At 54.8% G+C, this 18,474-nt stretch overlaps 3 protein-coding genes and 1 non-coding gene across 4 annotated transcripts; 1 reads left to right on the plus strand and 3 right to left on the minus strand.

Annotated features, from left to right (window-relative positions):
* Window positions 1-1,309: 1,309 nt before the first annotated feature.
* Window positions 1,310-2,302, minus strand: B0I36DRAFT_394365 (uncharacterized protein; the record flags this gene model as incomplete). The annotated part of the gene is made up of 1 exon (XM_046161496.1): window positions 1,310-2,302. The coding sequence occupies one exon, from the start codon at window positions 2,300-2,302 to the stop codon at window positions 1,310-1,312; it is 993 nt and encodes a 330-aa protein (XP_046007814.1).
* Window positions 2,303-4,246: 1,944 nt separating this feature from the next.
* B0I36DRAFT_251890 (hemolysin-III related-domain-containing protein) lies at window positions 4,247-5,332 on the minus strand (the record flags this gene model as incomplete). The annotated part of the gene is made up of 3 exons (XM_046150649.1): window positions 4,247-4,405; window positions 4,467-4,732; window positions 4,768-5,332. 3 exons carry the CDS (start codon window positions 5,330-5,332, stop codon window positions 4,247-4,249), a joined length of 990 nt encoding a protein of 329 aa, XP_046007815.1.
* A 3,170-nt stretch (window positions 5,333-8,502) lies between these two features.
* Window positions 8,503-10,077, minus strand: B0I36DRAFT_354240 (uncharacterized protein; the record flags this gene model as incomplete). The annotated part of the gene is made up of 1 exon (XM_046157286.1): window positions 8,503-10,077. One exon carries the CDS (start codon window positions 10,075-10,077, stop codon window positions 8,503-8,505), a length of 1,575 nt encoding a protein of 524 aa, XP_046007816.1.
* An 8,210-nt stretch (window positions 10,078-18,287) lies between these two features.
* On the plus strand, window positions 18,288-18,362 carry B0I36DRAFT_t165. Its single transcript has one exon. It is a non-coding gene; the product is annotated as a tRNA-Cys (tRNA).
* The last annotated feature ends 112 nt before the right edge of the window (window positions 18,363-18,474 follow it).

The raw sequence follows: 18,474 nt of genomic DNA on the forward strand, positions 1-18,474 counted from the left end.
TAGGAATTCGCGAAATTGAGGATCCTATCAGAATCAAGGACATCGCCTTCCGGGCATTCAAGAACAAGAACGGGTCGACGCTAGTGATGTACTTCCGGAGGTAGCGGAGCACCTCGTTCGGCAATTCCGCTGTTGGCTCAAAAGCCTTCGCAATAAACCGTTCGAGGCTCGCCCGGAGTGGGCGGGCCACAATGGGTCAACTGGAGGACTCCTGGCCAAGTTGCTGTTCCACATCACGGGGCCATAAGCGGAAGTACTAGCGCATCCCCACGATTCTATACTTTATATTACTGGCGATTGAGGAACGATGTCCAGGGCAGGATGAGCTTTTTGGTCGCATGGAGACGCGAAGTTGTCGGTGTTTGAATCATGATGCCGTGCTCAAGACATGTCCAGACAGTATACGGAACCACACCTGCCACGCCTGCTCGTGCTTGGCAGGAAGGACAAGGCGCCAGTCCTACCTCATTCTCAATTGGACCGGAGTCATAGTCTACGGCGCAGCCGAATCTTGGGCCGTACCATCTATCCTCCGGACCTTGGCACCCTTTCACGATTGCACAGCTTCGATTAGCTTACAGCACGACAGTCAGGGCTCGCGCGTAAGACTGGAAGTATAAGAACAAAGCGTGTATATTTCTGTCTCTACCTTCGCAAATTTCAAATAATACACAGTAGAATGATTGTACATCCGGCTTTTCAGAACGTAGACAAGTACAGAGTAAATACAATCTCATAGAAGCTAAACCACACAATATGACTTTCGCCCATCCGCAAACTCAGAGTTCCACCTCTGTAGTACTGGTATATATTCCAGGGTGTGATTGTACGGCTGGCACAATCACCGCCCAGAGACGACCATGCCTGGGCGCCCCCTTAAATCAGCAGTGAAGTGGTTTTTCAACCTTCGCCTGTGATTCTGGCGTATATATCCCGAATAGCTACTGCCTATCCCTTATAAAACTCCTGCACGACCCCTTCCAGTACTGCATGCCCGTTCGTCATCCTCTCTCCGAGTACCTCTCGCGGCCGTACGACCCATTCCCGCCACTTCTCCATCTCCGGTAAGCCCCCTTCGACCTCGTCCTCTACGATCTCCCGTATTAGATCCTCCTTCCGTACGTACATTCATACCGGGAGTACCTTGCCATTCCACCGGCACTCCTCCTGGCGCCTTCTCTTCCAACCACGCTAGCCTTCGCGAATTTCCCAAGTGTTGTGCGCCATTATCCAGAATTTCTTATGGATATTGTTCCGAGCTCAGGCGAAGTTGCTCGGGGGTTCGTGCGGAAAAGACGTGCATCATCGCCTACCAATTGGTAGGCTTGGCCTTGACCCGCATAGACACTTGTGCCTTATCTTCGTCCTTATAGTTCTTTTCTCCTCCAATGATAGCCGGGTCCTGCTTAGAGTGTGTAACAACCAGCCCATATGCGCTTGGGTCCTTGGCAGCCCTCGCAGCGACGTAAGTCTGAGCTATGCCTATCCCCGAAACAGCTCCGAGATAACAGAGAGCACTGTCCTGAAGCCCAGCGGCACATATCAGCCACAACGTCCATGCCAGTATGCTAAAGATTGCGATGGCGAAGTTCTGCCCCCGTGGTTGTAAGTTGGGAGCGGTGGCTGCAGACTCCGGGTCCCAGGCCCCGGCTTTGCATTGCAGCACAAGTACGTGCTCTGCATCGCTTACTCGAGTTAGACATAACACCTTATCGCGGCTCAGCACATGGGCCGCCCACTTTTTGTCCTTCCACTGTTGCAATGCTCTGGTGCCTAGCGCAAGTGCAGTGCCGTACGCTGTAAGGTACAAGACGGATCTGTCGTGATACGTGATCCACGGAAGCGCAGCGATAACAAACTGAATGGCTATGGTGATCCAGCTTAACCACCAGACGTAGTCGCGGACAATATGAGTGTCCGGTTCGAGTTGGAATCTGTCCGTCCGGGGTGAATAGGGCAGAGTTGTTACGTCCCCGGCGTCTGTAGGGTACTTTTTCTCATGGTGACGGGGGAACCTGCCGAGACTTTCGTATTTGAATTGGAACTCGAATTCTGGCCTCAATTTCGGGGACACCAACGAAATGGCTAGACCGATGCTGCCATGATATAACCAGCCAAAGGAGAAGGCCACCGGCGCCTGTGAAAAGCTGCACCCGCGAGCCGATGGCCAAGGACCTGCGAGCTGAGCGAGTGCTTGTGGAATGATATATATCCCAACGGAGGAAAATATAAATGCCACAAATAGCGCAGGACGGACCCAGTCGGGGAGCGGAGCGGCGGAAATGATGGTTGCTGATGCCATGGTAGGGTCTTGGTGTTTTGCATATGAATAGTGTTGACTTCTGTAAGCAAGATGGGGACGTCGGAAGGGGAATAACAAGGTCTTATTTCACTTCATCTTGGAGGGTTGCGTGGCAGTGCAGTGCGTGTTTCCATTAGTCGCCCAGGTCCAATAATGTATTGCGTAGTGCCTTGTCTGGGCTCGTTGCAAGAATGCCTTGCGAGCGAGATTCCCGACATCTTGACTCGAGCGCGCTGGCTCCATCCCGTTTCTCTTCATGTACGAAAAGCTGTGCTGAGTGGGCATGAAACATGTGGGTCTTAGCATACAGGCGGTTTGTGGGTCGGTGTGTGGGTCGGTATCACGAACAAACACAAACAAACACAAAAAACACGAACAAACACGAACAAACACGAACAAACCCAGACAGCCCCGCGCTCATCTCAGGATATGGGTCCGTTACGAACGAAGTTAGGCATAAGCCGGTTCAAGTCCCACAGGGTATTAGGCGGGGCGGTTCGCTGATTTGTCAGGACTGACGTTGCAGTAGTTGCATAATCTTGAGGCTTCGCGGTGTTGTCCTCCTGCCTTGCCCAAGGGTCTAATAGGGCGATGCAGGTTCCAAGACTGCAAGGTTCTAATATATATCAACTGGAGGGTTGTCTATTTGTACGTCACTGTCCGTTCTAACTAATTAACTAAGTTCATTCCCACGTGTATAGTAGTAACTGGGGGAGGGGCACTTGTTGGACAGTTGTCGGCCCCACCCTGGTAACTGCCGGCCATCTCCCAAAATCTTGGGAGGTCGCATCTCTGTTCTGAAGCAATAGCTAGATGTCCTCAAATATAAGCCCTTTTCTCCTGAAGCCAGGTTAGGATTTACTCGTGATTGGTGCCTCGTGACAGCTTCAGGTCGTCATGAGCACAATCAGTGTGTATTAACAACTTTATTGAGATGCTTCCCGCACGGGCCATATCGACTGAATTGTGGCTTAGGACTGTGCGAGACGGTTTTAGCACCGTCCGGATAAGCTCCACCTCCCCTCCATTTCTGACTGCCCTTAACATGGCCGATGCTCCAGCAACCCTTTATTGCGAGAAATTCCGGACCAAAACATAGACTATTCAGTTGCAGATGTTTAAGAAATTGAGGTATCTGAATAGAGCCCAGACGCCATGTATAACTGGCCTGCAAAACTTCACAAAGGCTAGGTTATGGTTTCAATGTTTCATACAACTAACTTTATACGTACTATAAAGGCCCAAAATTTCAGAATACTTAGATTAACAGGCCTAGAATACGCCCTGAAATTTTCAAATACTAGTCTGATAAAGAAAAACTTCTGATAAAGAAAAACTTGGTATTCTAAGAAGGTCCCAAGTTTTCTACGTATAGTTAAGCAAAAAGAGATTGTCCAAGAACTACGTCGGGTCAACCTCAGATATCCCCTCTATCTGATCCGAGTACTATCATACTTCACCCGCCGAGCTCGGGATGTCGGGACTAGCTTCCACACACTTCATCACCGATGTGATCGGAGAGTCCGCCTCCCCCCTTCGAGGTCAGAAAAAGGCTCTATGCGAGGGTCGATACCTGAAGCGCCGGCCTTCCGGTTCCGCGATCGTGAACCTCAGACAGGAAATCTACTGGGTCCTCCACGCTCAGTCCCATAGAAAGCTCGCCATTGCCATACATGTACAACTTTGTGAGCTTCTCGGCGCATAGCAGAGCTGACATAAGCGCGGAGAGGTCCTCGGCGAGGGGTCTTTGATAGATATGGCGACAGCTGTCAAGTCCTCGAAAAGTTGTCCGCGTGGCGGATTATAGAACGTGGTGCTCCTCGTCTCGGACTCCAAGTTCTGATGATCCCGGGATATTGTAGTAGCGTGATCGCAAGAAGGCGTGCGACCGCGCCTGGGAAGCTCCAGAGCTAGCTGGAGCTGTTTCTGGTCAATGGTGATAACTCAAGAGGCCAAGCAGGTAATGTTCAAGTAAGCATAGTCGAAGGCTTGCAGATACCCTATCAGCTGGATCACGGCGGCGGAGACCACCAGGATGTGCATGAATGAGTGGGAGCTGCACATGTCGAACCACCCAGGCCACCAACGTTCGGGAAACCTCATCTTTCGAATCAGGTGTCTTAGGATTAATCTTTCTCTTGTAGGGGCAACATGGGAAACTCACTGCATAAAGCGCGGTCCCAGATAGAAGGCAGCCTATCTTTGCCACCAGAGTATAAATGAGCGCTTTTTTGCTCATCAGGTCTAGTCCAAACTTATCGAGCCCCTGAATCAAGGGCGCCACAACGGACGTGCCCGTTGCTACGAACACCAGTGTTCGCATGGAGCGATATTTGTGGCTCTGGAGCTTCGGATGGATATTCGTAATAATGGTCAATGCGCCAAAAACCACAATCCATTGACCGACGAAGATAGTGTTAGATCCCAGTCCTGGCACAGAAAAGGCCCAGCTTGGGGAGATCAACTAACCATAGACCAATAAATATTGCGTAGTGTAGTCTCACACCAAAAGATTATGTGTACTCCCAAGATAATGTCACCGACTATAAAGATCCCTATACCGAGCATATCCAGTCGGTGGCAGAGATGGTCCACCGCGTAAGAGTGATTCATGAAGGTATGATAAAGAGCCGAAAATGTAAAGCAAATGCTCGCCGTAAGCATGAAGGACGAGAAAGCAACAAGATCGGTACTAGTGAATCGGGAACTTTTACCTGCAAGGTGCCGCAAGATATAGCATTCGCCGACGAGGAAGACGACCGCCGGAACAAGATGAGAATATATATTAACTGTTTCGTTGTGGATATACCACCAACTGCGGAACGAGGCGCGAAACGAGCCCGATATTGGCCGGTAACCGTGAAGGATCCACTGATTGTTCTCATGCTGAAACCATTCTGGCATCTCGTCGAACGAGAGAAGAGCCGGGCGTGCTGTCTGACCTGGACCGGATGCGCCGTCTTCCATTCCCCGCCCTTTACGCGCCACTGACTCCTTGGAAGGTACTCGGAGACGGAGTGTAGGCGCCATTCACTCTCGCGCCTGGTGATGTGTAATGTCTGAAGGCCGGGATTTAAGAGTGGGTAGGAGTTGAAGAATTGCGTTGTCTCTTAGCCGCGTAGTCCTTTGGTGTCTTGCGAAGTTAGGCCGCGGCTCTTCTCTTCGATCGTTTAGGCCTTGTAAGCGCCAGCCTCGCTTCGCTGGTTGCATGGGATCACTCACACCTCTTCAAAAACCTGGCCGGATGGACTTTTCATTAATAAATGTCTGAAACATCCTAGTCTCCGATGCGCCCCTCGGCTCAGGCCGTTTGTCAAACAGCTGCACAAGTTGCAGTCCTCAGGAGGAGCACGGGAAGGAGAACCGCCTGAATATGCCTGCGACGGCGAGAATTATGAATGCAATGACGTTTGCCATTGCTAATATATGTGAAAAACTACGCTTCCCTTCCCAAGTGTGGGCGAGCAAGCAAGCAGACTCAATGACCAACATGGTGAGCGTGGTGGTTTGTTGTGCTACAACCTCCACTTGCGAAATAACAAACTCAATGGATGTCTTCTCTGCTAGCAAGGAAACAGTTTCGGAACCCACAGAATTGATAAATGCCCTAAGCCGGCATGCTACGTAGGAGCGTGAAGGTTGTCGAAGTGTGTACTGGCGACACTATATATGTGGCGCATATAAGACCCTGGGAGTTGAGTAGATTCCGGGGTGGAACATAACAGTAGGCCCGCCCCCCGAAGACTGTAATAGTAGGTTTCTAGTAAGTCAGAAACTAGGGCCAAAGCGCCCGATGTGCACATTCTCCATCAAACCCTTTTGGGCTGCCCTTCACATAGGCTGAGACGAGGAGGGCTGCCAGACTCAAGTATACAGCTGCATGCGCGGCAATGGGCGCCATACAACCATCGTAAAATAACAATATCCAAATGCAACCGCGTCAGTCTTCTCCAGAAGGTGTGTGGCGTCCTTGCGCCTTGCTAATCTACGGCCTTGCAGCTGCCAATGTAATATTTAATAGCTCCGTTAAAGTATATCTCCAGGGGAAGTGAAATCATAGAATATATGCTATAAAGTTATGGCATCTTTGCCGCAATGTTTGCAAGGGTGTCCTTTTGTCCTTAGCCTTCGACTGCTATTCGTTTGCAGTCTCCATTAATGCGCCAACGAATCCAGAGATCGGTAACTGCTGCTAGGACGTCGTACATCCGCGTGTCCTTAACGCTGAGTTTGGCATACTGTTTTGAAATATGCATAACGTAATCCACAAGCAAGCGGGTCACACAAGCGACCGGGTCACCCTCCCAGTACTCGTACGACAATATATAAGTCAATTCAACCACAACGCCTCAAATCAATTCAAACTACTCAGAATCCTCTTCTTCAGAGGTAGACTCAACTTTCTGACAGGTACGCGCATTATGGCCGGGCTCCCCGCAGACGCCACAGCGTCGCGCGCGCGTTTCGGGCCTCCTCGTACGACCACTATTCTGACTTGTTTCCGCTATTAACTGCTGCGTCGCATCGATTTGAGCCTTCAAATCCTTTGCCTGATCAATCGTGAGGGACCCTCCTTTCTGTAGCTGCTTTCTTTTCGTACGACGACGGCGGCTGAGGCGGTCGTTTGCATCTCGAAGTTCGGCGAGCTCTTGGCGCATAAGGTCCTGCTCGTGTACCATCATTATGACTCCTTTTCTTAGCTGCTGTACGCTCTTAACAATGGACGACGGTGAGCTATTCTGGTGTCGTACGATGCGATTTTCAATGTACTTCGTCTGCGATTCGGTCTCAATTGGGTTGTTCGGCGTCTTTGAAACCCATAGGGGTGGTAGTCCAGCAGAGGAACCTGGCGGTGTCGGCGTATGAAACTTCACATCTAGCTGCGAAATCACATAATTCGGGTCGTACGGTACTAGGCCTGTCGCTCTAAAGCCTGCCTGGATGTTTGATTTGGTCATTGCAGCGTCGTACGCCTTATAAAAGGCTGGGAGGAAGTCCTCCTTTGAAACGTGGGTTATGTGCGCCCGTATTAGACCTTCGATTTCTTTACCGTACGCCCGTTTCAGAGGTCCAAAGCACCCAACATCGAGAGGCTGGAGCTTATGCGACGAGTGAGCAGGCATACAGAGCGTTACGATATTCTGTTCCTTGCAGTAGAGCTCGAAATCGACCGAATGGTGGCTCTCGTGGCCGTCGAGGATAAGGAGGCGGTGGGTACCCTTCGTACGACTCTTCGTATGGAAATCGAAGTGTTTTACCCATTCTAGGCCTCTCTCGTTCGTCGTCCAACCGTTTTCTGAAAGCGCGATTACCCAGTCGGGCGGTAGGGGGCTATTCGCGGTCCAGGAGTCGAGGTGGACCTTCCCGGCGAAGATGATATACGGCGGGATTGAATAGCCGTACGACGCGATGCCCTGGATTACTGTAACCCATTCCTGATTCCCTTGTTGTACGGCCCTTGGCCTCCCGCGTCGATCGGAGGTCGTAACGACGGTTTCGGCGGAGATTTTACCCATCGCGAAGCCCGTTTCGTCGAAGTTATAGATGTCGTCATCGTGGATCCCGTATTTCGCGATTATGTTTCGTACGAGCTCAAACCACGCGCGATACGCGTCCGGATCCTCGTAGAGGACCCTCTGGTAGTCGATTCTTCGATTTAAACGCGTACGGAGCTCAGGTCGTCGTCGTACGAAGTTTGAGGCCCAGTTCGTTCCGACGCGTGGCGCGTCGCGTACGCGGAGGAGTCGATCCGCCATTTCTCGAACACCACTAAGCCGCGGCGGAAACGATCGCGAATCTAGGTCGATTACGTATTGTACGGTACTGTCCTCTTCGTACGAGGTCAATTTCTGGTTACGTGGTCGGGTATCGCCTTTCGCAGAGCGGCCGTGGTATCGTTGTTGTAGTGTTGTACGTGATACCTTATATATCGATGCAGCCTTTCGTACGCTTAATTTAGGGTCTGATTGAAGCGCATTTAGCGCGAGAATGATCTCTGATTCAATTGATTGTCGTGGCATACTTGTTCGTGGAGAAATTAAGGAAAGGAGAGGAGTAATTGAGAATTGCAGGAATATGACCCGGTCGCTTGTGTGACCCGCTTGCTTGTGGATTACGTTAGAACATGTTCACTATAGAGGAGATATATCGCGAAGTGACGCCGAATAATCTTTTATAATACGTATACTACAGTAACACTCTTATACCCCGAGACTCTTCAAAAGCCGGTTCATCCTCGCCTGAATATCAGACATTAGCTGGGTAACGCTTTTGTAATCCCCATTAATCGACATTTGTTCCCAACTCGCTGAGGTGTTCCTTAATGGCGAGGAGGAAAAGAACTGCCCGTCCCTCGGGGCAGCGACACCCGATAAATAGGTAGTTATAGATTGGTGCTGTTGGTTGATCAGATATGAGCAGAGCTGGACGACCATGACGAGCCGGATATTAGATAGCGGGCCGATGCCGCCACAGGGACCGCCGCAAGGATGGCCGCCGAGGCCAAAACCACCACTTGAGCTGCTCCTCGTACTGCCGAGGCTTGTGCCCAGCATTAGGTCGGCTGGAGGAGAAGATAGGGACGCGGTGTTGAGACAGCACAGATCGACGTCGCTCTCGAGTGCGATCAGCACAAAGTTGTAGATGGTCAGGAGCATGGTGTGGCATGCTAAGAGAAGGTGGCTGGTGACGGGGCTTTGAGAGATAGCCTGACTGCTCACTGATGCCGTCCGGACGCGGTGCTTCTGATGCTGATGCTGGGGTTTGGGTTGGCAAGTGGCACCATTGGGTGCCGTCGTCAGGGAGTTGAAATTGGAGTTCATGTTGCCGTGGTGAGCGGGAGCGGCGCTCCAAGGGTCGGACGGTGGCATCAGGCCTCTAAGGATCTCGAGCAGATCCCCCGATGCAGTGAAGACGCCACACAGTACGACACCAAGGACGTCTGCGCCGTCGTCGGGCGAAGTAGGCGGGTCGATGGATGTCTGAGGGGTCGCTTTCGAAGAGAGGTAGGACAACCACGCGGAGACCAGCTTAAAAACGCCGTCGTCGACCAGAGGGCTTCTGACGTGCCCGTCGTGGCCGACAGAGCCGCGTCGGTACGACATGCGCACAGTCTCATTGAGACTCTCATTTGACCGATAAAGCTGGGATAGCCTCATGGTCAACTGCGAAAGTTGGCTTATGCTTGTGACGTGGTCTGTAGAGAGATCAGGCAATGAGCTGGTGCTGCCACAAAAGGCAGAGTGACTTCGTTCCCGCCACCTTGGCGGGTGTCGTTGATGGTTGGAGTAGTCAATGTCGACATCTTGGTGGCGGATGTTTGGGTCTATCGAGTGCTCCAGCACCGAACTGAAGTCCAGTTGGGACGCTGGGCCGAGGTTCTCGAGCATCTCAGTACCGGACCAGGCGTTTGGGTCCAGCCAGGAGGCGCCGAAGGCATCAGTGTCAGGGAGAAGAGTATCATTCATGACGGCATCCTCGTCAGTCGGCTTGGCAAGGCTCGAGCCGGAGTCTGACCTGCTGGATGGCTGTGCCACATAATTACCAGTGTTGATGTTGTCGTCGTCACCGGAAGAGCTGCTGGAGCTGCTGGACCGAGCCGCGCTTCCTGGGCGTCCATTAGATGAGCCAGTACTGCTGCCGCTTGCGGTGCTCCCACTATTGTTGCTACTTGATTCTGCTTCGGGCTGGACGTCTGACGCGGCGTCTGACGACGATGCGGTCGTCTTGGTGGGTTGTGTCTCCCCAGGTCCGACTGTATCGGCCCAACGATACATGCTTGGTCGTCCTTTCGGCAAGCTGAGGCTGTACACACACTGGGCGCCCTGGCGGAGACAGCGAACGCAAGCACCGATATCACTCTTGGCGTCGCGCACGCAGCGCAGCTTCTGGCCATGGCACCTATCACACGACTGGCGTCGAGGGGTGGTACCACCGTTATTTGAAGGGGGGGCCATTCTGGCAGATCGAGATCAGTTTGAAGATATGGCTGTGAGTTCTGCATGCAATTCTTCGTCTCGTGTCGCCGTATGGGGTTCCAAGGATAGGATCACAGCTCAGATCCGCTGATAGATGTCGTTAAAGAGGGGGGGGTTGCGTTGGTAGACCGGGAGATGACAATACGGACCAAACGGCGGCTAGATAACTGCCAATAGCTCAAGTAGCAACCCGACTGGCAAATATCGATGGTCACTGGCGGCGAGCAAGGCTCGAAGCATATAACAGTGACACGACTGTGCCCGGCATATGACCAGGGCTTGGAACAGCAGGCACAACCCGCAAAGCATCCACCGGGCCACATGCACTCATGACGGGAACGCAAGCACGTGTATGCAAACTCGACTGGATGATGCCGGCTCCTGCATACTTTCAAGGCGGCCCTGGCCAGATACTCCACCACAATGGGTCGATGATGATCACCCGAGTTGCCAGCCAATCGCACAACAGCCCAGTCACTGCGTAGTTTGGGGGAGCTCTGTCAAGCAGGGAAACCCAACGCTGTTACAGGGCCTCGTCACTCAGATGAGCAAGATAACGACAGTGCGGTGTTGAGTCGAGTGAGATACCCTTGGTAAGGTTCCAAGTCGCCCCAGCTGGGCCCACTGGCTAGTTTATCTGGAGCCGACTCACCCCTGGGGGTCCACTGCCAAAGCTTGTCCTCCTATGCCACCCTCGTCGTTGTCGAAATTCGGCTGACGCTTCGCTTACGTCACCGCGTCCACAGCCCTCCATTCAATACTTACTTCGGCTTAGACCGATCAACAAGAGACGTTCGGGAGCCAACCCGCGATTCAACGCACGGGGAAGAACTGAGTTGTCAAGGTGGCGTTGGCGTTACTCCCGGCAGGCTAATCATATCACAGACACGGGCTGGCTGTGTTGCGTCGGCCTTGGAAGTCAGTCTGCAGCCTGCATCCATCTGAAGGCTTTGTCCGCCCTGATGGTGTCCACCTTGGACAACTTACTCCGGCGACTTTGGCCTTCGAGGTTGCAAATTCGCCCGTCCGTGTCTCGTCCCTGAAGATACATCAAAGGAGAGCCAATGATAGGGAGACGCCCCAAAGGCCACTATGAGCGTACGAGGGCTAACGAACAACCACATCGTGGCCTACTCCCGCATCAGTGTTGCCGCCCCGGAACCTTGTCCTTGTCGCCCTAGTCAAGCATCCGTCCGCCCGAGCTTATACCGTCTCGTGGCGTCTGCAGTGCCAACACGTCACAGCCCAATGAGCCACGGATCCAGGCAGATCCCCTGCGACTCCACGGACTTGGCCAGCCCGCGCCGCGGCTAAGACATGGCGAATATTGGGAGACGTCGAACTGGGGTTGTGGGAGCAATCAGCCCTGAAGAATGCCGTCGTTACACTACATGATTTTGCTTCGCTATAGACACATTTTCCTCCCCCCGCCAGCCACTGCCTCCGGGCAGCCGCACGGCCTCCACTTCAGCGTCCTTATAACGACGCGGCGTCGTAATGTGCCTCAATCTCGACGCGTTGGCTTGGCTGACTTTGTTTTTGTTGGCATCCGTCACTCCCACTAAAAAGCAGTAGCACGTTTCTCGCAAGGTTCGATAGTTCCAGGGGTCACAGAATTATGTTTTCGGCGTACTACCACATTACCGGGGGCAGTTTGATTACCCACGGGAGGTCGTGTCTTCCGTATCGCAGCTCGTCCGCAAGACTTGTCATGAGAGAGCTGCCTTATAAAACAGCAAACACGGTAATATGTCTTCCCTTGAGAAGCACTGCACTCGACAAGACCGGATATTCACCACCAATCGGATCATAAAAGAGACACCTGGATGATCAGCGCACCCCGGCGTCACAGACAAGCGACGTCCGGATCTTTCGAGAACAGCGACCACTCTAGAGAGACCAAGTCGCACCGACACCCGCCGCCAAGAGCGGGAGTGCCAAGGGTCTCATGCGGAGCCGAAGCATATCCCCAATAAATGTATGCATGCAACTCAAACAGCAGAGGATTGACATGTCAGGTCCCAACTGAGGGCAGGGGGTATGTGTCAAACCTTGCCCGCCCTGGGGAGCCTTCTGCAGCAAGGCTAGGCACGCCATCGGAGCGGGCGGGGCTTGGGCGGCCGAGAAACCCTCCGAAGCTTTGTGGAGAGGACGGATACCTTGGCGCCCAGCGGCTGGCTGCCAGGACGAGAGCCAAGACTAGGCCGTTTTGTTGCCGCTAACTCATGTCTCACTGCCACGTAATGCAGCCGTTAGACTCTAACTAGGCCGCATAGTACTAGTCTACTCCTTCTTCGTACGAGAGAATCCTGTAGACATGTTTGGGCGTGATCTCCGGTCCTATAGGCTGCGATAGCACGGGATGTTCAGATAACGGTGCTTCTTCGTCGGCCGGCTTCGCTCGACGGCGCATCACCACTAGCGCAAATTATCTCTGCTGTGAGGCAAAAGGGGCCCCGAGTCAAGAGTTCATGGGCCTTCCGAAGAGGAGACCGGACTACTCACAGGCAGCTCCATGCGTGGCTACGTAAGGTACGTAATTACAAAATACCTCCGCGGCCGGTGTGAGCCCGGGGCTATATGCGCTGTAAACGGCCCACGGAACAAAGCCCAAGAGGCTTTTCCACCGGTTCCTGATTGAGGTGTGGTGGCAGGGGCGGGAGGGGGGGGTTCCGAAGGGTTGCATCCCTGGCTGTGAATCGGTTCATGTCAACGACTTGACGGCCTGGCTGCTCCTTTTTTTTCTTTTTCTTTTTCGCTTTAGGGTTTCGACTCGCGTGTCCCGCAGTTCTCGCAGATGCCAGCCCGAGGCCCAACCCGTGGGCCCATTATGAGTTTCCTGGGACAGTCGTGAAGGTCCCCTAGTGTTGCAGCTTTCGGTGGCACACCTGTAGACAACCGAGTGGAAAGCTTTCGGGGTTCGAATGGAAGACTTGTAGTGTTGAACCTGACCGTCATTGCCGGCCGGGAAGCCCTCACTTTCGCGCACTCCTGGTGGGACAGGGGTAGCAGGGCACGGGCCATTGAGTTCATTCCGGGCCGCCCACTACCCCAAGTTTTGAGTTGATTCCGGCCAGCCAAATAGCAGCTAACCCCCAGCTAACCCCCAGCACCCACACCTTACCCCCAAGCAGACCCCCAAGCAGGGGTCCCCAGGGTCCCCAACCTTAACCCCCAGCTCACAACCCCCAAGCGCAGGGGTCTAACTTAACCCCCACGCGTGCGGCCAGGTACAGCAAAAAGGAAAGCGAGTGACAGGTAATAAAATGAGATGAGCGCGCGTACGCGTAATGGGACTAGCCCGGGGGTCTGAAAGGAGGGAGCGCGAGAGGGAGAGAGGGAGGATGAGGATGAAACGGACGCGCGCGGGCACGTACTAGAATGCTAGCTCATGGTCTTAACCTAAGGACATTTACGCGTGAGTTAAAGTGAAGTCCAGAAGCAGCCCCGAGAGTCGCAGGTATAGGCGGTAAGTATAATGGACCGCAGCAGCTAGGGAGGTGATCACGACAGCGATCGTAGTAGCGCCGCGTAGCAGGAGCAGGGCGCGAAAGCCATAACGATAATAACGACAGAGCCGGAGCCTATAGCGACGCTAGATCTGTACTTCTATAAGGCGTGCCGCGTGCTCATCTGCACGCTATGCCAGGCAGGCATCCCGGCGGCCGTGAGCGGTCTAGTTACATACTACCGGTAGAGGCACCAGCTCAAGGGCGGCCAGCTACGGGTAGTCAAGTCGGCAGCGGCAGCAGCAGCAGTGGCAATAGAGGGCCGTGGAGGGCTCGTAGAGCCACACGAAGCAGAGGTGCCGGCGGACGGCAGCCCAGCTGTTCCGCAGCTCCAGGTCCACTCCGGATTCTGCTGTCGGGCGTGCCGATTCGTGACGAGGAGCCGGGATGAGATCCAGAAGCACCAGGCGAGAGAAGTAGCCGGCGGCGATGCTAGCCACAGCGAGGGCTCGCCAGGTATAGGCTACGCGCGCTGGAAAGAGGTACGATTACAGTCGTTCTCGTCGGCGAGGTATCGTACGCGGTACTGGATCGTGGAATCGCTAGCAGTAGGGCAGGCAACTCCAGAGGCAATAGCGGAGCCGGGGCCGGACGGCGGCGGTGGAGGTCAAGTCTGGGAGGCCCACATGGCGGCGTACGAGGCTAAAGTGGCTACCGAAGACGCGGAGCGGGGCCGGATTATCGACCACGAGCCCGGCGTCGACTTCGAGTCGCCGTGGATCCGCTAGATGGGCTGGGCGGCGCATCTAGCCGGTAAGGATATGGCGGAACTACGGCGCGCCGCCGAGCCAGGTTTATCGACGAAGGAGCTGGCGAAGCTGAGCTGGTCTGCCCGGAAAGAGAGGGAGGCTTCGGAAGCGGCGCTCGCACAGCTAGGCCAGAGCTTCGACCGGGAGATCGACCGGTGCAGCCGGCGGATCGGCCAGGTGCCCGTCGAGACCATAGCCTGCTCTTGCTCTGCCGTCCTCTAGCGGGCACCGGCCCCGATAATCGATTCGAGCCCTTGCTGGACCCGGCGCCGGACCTCTCCGACGGCTTCGGGGAGCGGCCTCCTCTGCTTTGCCGGTTCTGGGCTCGGCTCTATCGTCTCCTCCCTACCCGGGAGTTCGGCCTCCGTAGACTCTCGCTTCCGCTTCCTCGTCCGCTTCTGGGCCCTATCCGGCGACTTAACCCTACCCTGGCCATCCCAGCTTAGATACTAGTGCTAGAGCCCGCTAATCTCGCGGTAGTTAGCGATCATCTGCGGCTGTAGCTGCCCTAGGAACTGGATATTAATCACGTAGTGCGATCGCGCTATAGTACTACTATAGGTCGCCTGTAGATCCTAGATCAGCTCCGTCCGGTCTCTCTGCCGCTGCTCGCCCGTAGCCTCGTCGAATTCCTCGTCCTCGAGCCCGAAACCGTCGTCTCTAGCGCCGACCTCGAGCTCCTTCTGCTGTACGACGAGCCCCTGGATCGTCCGGCCTAGCTCGATCGCTAGATGACGGTACGCCGAAGTACCTAGCTTAACGCCGAGATAACCCCCCGTAGCTGCCCTGAGCTCCTTCGTGAGCACGTCCGTTCCCCAGCGGCCTTTCCGGCCGTCCTTCTATAGCTAGTGCCGTAGCGATTCCGACGGTTTTCGAGCCCGAATCGTATCGAGTAGCATCTCTTCGAACGGGACCAGCCAGACGAGATAGACGACAAGTAGCTGCCCGACCCGTTCCGGGAGAAAGCGTGCGACCTTTCGGCCGTAGCCCCGGATCGACTTGGCCTTATCTCGGTCCGTTACGAGCATTACTTGCCCGTCGAAGATATAGACGCTCCGGCTTAGCTGCTTCGTATCTAGATACCGCACGCTCGTAATCTCGGGCCCTCGGCCTGGCTGGCCTCCCCAGACGTGCGTTAGTACGAGTAGCGGGCTCTTCAGCGTTCCGATCTGGTTTAGCTACTTCTGCGACCGCCCCCGGTGGTACTGCTGCCGCTGGGACGACTAGAGCCTCTCCGAAACGAGCTCGGCAACGACGCGGGGCCCAGCTTGAAGCTAGCTGTTCTGCGGGTTCGAGATAAACGATTTCCCACCCCCTTCGTACATTACGCTGTCGTTGATTTTACCGAGCTCGATCCGTCCCAGTAGTACCGCCGACTGGCCGTACAGAAGCCCGTCGAGCGCCGATTCGGCTGTCGAGACGAGCCCCTGGGCCATCCGCCGGAAGTTCTGGACCTCGATCCGGAAGCCGTATAGCCGGAGCGCCTGCCGCCCGTCCTCCCAGATAATCCGTGCTGGCCCCCTTCCTTCTGGCGGTAGCCCTTTCCGATTGTTAAGAACCGGGTCAGCGTACTGAACGGGCTGTACGAGCCGTCTGCGATCCACTGCCGGTAGCCGTCCATAAATACGTCGATATCCCTAGCCTGGAGCTGGCTACGCCCTTCGTCTTCCCCCTCGCCGGAGTCCGTAGCACTGTCCTCTTCCTGGATCGGCACATGCTCGAAGAAGTACTCTAGTAGTAGTACGCGGCTACACCATACTAGACCTGCTAGTAGTGATGTGAACTCGGCTGGCGGCCGAAATCGTACTCGGACGGGGTCGATCGCGAGTACTGTAGTGAAGTGGAGTAGCGGGTTTACGTACGGCCGGATTAGTACCTGCTGCGTAAGCGACAGAATACACAACGTAAAGACGGCTTCGTCTAGATATCCGCCGTTGTCGCTCTTCTCCTCCTCCTCCTCGCCGCCGCCTCCTACCCGGGAGCTCTCCTCCTCCGTACTATCGAGAGCCTCCGTAACGGCCTCGAGAGCGGCCCACTGTGCGTTGGTAAACTGGACCTGGTGTTTCCTCCTCGCCTCCGCACGGCCGAGCTGGGAGACCCGTACGCAGTAGCAGAGATAGCGCCGCCAGTAGCTCCGGTACTTCTCCATCGTCTGCGCTTCCTGTTTTACGCGGAACGGCTGCGGCGACGGCCGGTTCGGGTCGCGGCTCGCTAGCCAGCAGAGTGTCTCCACGGGCACCTGGCCGATCCGCCGGCTGCACCGCTCGATTACCCGGTCGAAGCTCTGGCCCAGCCGTACGAGCGCCGCCTCCGAAGCCTCCCTCTCTTTCCGGGCGGACCAGCTTAGTTTAGCTAGCTCCTTGGTTGATAGACCTGGCTCGGCGGCGCGCCGTAGTTCCGCCATATCTTTGCCGGCCAGATGCTCAGCCCAGCCCATCTGGCGTACCCATGGGGATTCGAAGTCGACGCCGGCCTTGTGATCGATCGTTCGGCGACGCTCTATATCTTCGGCGGTAATCTTAGCCTAGTACGCCGCTATGTGGGTCTCCCAGCCGTTATGAATCAACGACTCCCGCCCCGCCTGCGGTCCCGGTACCGGTCCCGGCCCCACACCGTCCTCCCGATCATCCCGTCCCGGCACTGGAGCGTCAACTACCCAGTACCGTCTAAGCTGCCTAGCCGACGAGAATGACTGTAGCGCTACCTCGGTCCAGCTCCTGGGGCTGTCGTGCTGTAGGCGTCCGTCTTCGGTAGCGGTATCTGCTCGATTCGCCGCCCAGTGCTGTAACATAAGCTGCTGGCTTGTTGTGAGATACCGGCACGCGCTACAGCGGAGCCCCGCCTGTACTGCGAGCTGCTGAATCGGCGCGCTGCTGTCTTCCGGGAGCTCTGCCGTATATGGGTCCGCCAGCCCACCAGTACTAGCTACCATCGAAGCGGCGACTGTTGCGAGTTGGACGACGCGCTGGAGCTCCTGCCCCTTCGACCTATGCCTCTGCCGGAAGTGTGTAGCAATATTCGTCCCCGGCCGGATAGCTGCCTTGCAGGATAAGCATATTAGAACCCGGGCGGGCTCGTAGAGATAGATACTCGCTGCTAGCTCCTGCTCCATGTCTCCTCCCGCCTGTGCGGCCCTCCCGTCGCTATCCTCTTTATCTCTTATACTCTCCATAGCTAGCGTATACTAGCGTTCGTTTCGTTTCGCGGGAGGGCGTAATCGTAGGCGTAAAATCGTCTTGATATTATATTATATAGAATTACTGTTTATTTTCTATCTTCTCTACTTTATATTTCCAATATTCTACCCCTTAACCATACCCTCTTATCTAGCCCACCTCGCGTCGCCGCGCATCCCCTTGTCGCGTCGATTAGCTTTTCGTTAAATAAGCTATCGCATTAAAGTTGGGAACCCCTAGCCCGGCTAGCGGTAAGCTAGAATTTTGCCTGCTGCTACTTACTACTAATCTCTCTACCGATACTTAGTTGACCTTAATTTAGGTTACCTAAATCAGCTCTACCACGCTCTCTGCTACGCTCTCTACCACGCTCTCTGCCACGCTCTCCATTACCCTCTCTGCCACGCTCTCTGCCATGCTCTCCGCTACGCTCTCTGCCACGCTCTCTATCACCCTCTCTGCCACGCTCTCTATTACCCTCTCTGCCACGCTCTCTACTACTACCGCTGGCCTGCTAGCCTACTACAACCAGACCCTATATATCCAAATAAGCAGCCAGACTCCCAGAACAAACAGGCCCGGTGGTCAAGCGGTAAGGCGCCGCTGGCAACTGCTACGCGGAATCCCTGGTTCAACTCCAGGCCGGGTCGTCAAAGGTCTGCTCTAGAGTGCTTACGCTGGAGCAGGCCTTTGGACTCCTTTTTTTATAAAGGTAGCGTCGGCCTTAGTATATTAGCGCTCTGCCTTAGCCTCGGCCTCGTA

The sequence above is a fragment of the Microdochium trichocladiopsis genome, assembly GCF_020744255.1.
Source record: "Microdochium trichocladiopsis strain MPI-CAGE-CH-0230 chromosome Unknown B0I36scaffold_10, whole genome shotgun sequence".
In the NCBI taxonomy this organism is placed as follows: Eukaryota; Fungi; Ascomycota; class Sordariomycetes; order Xylariales; family Microdochiaceae; genus Microdochium; species Microdochium trichocladiopsis.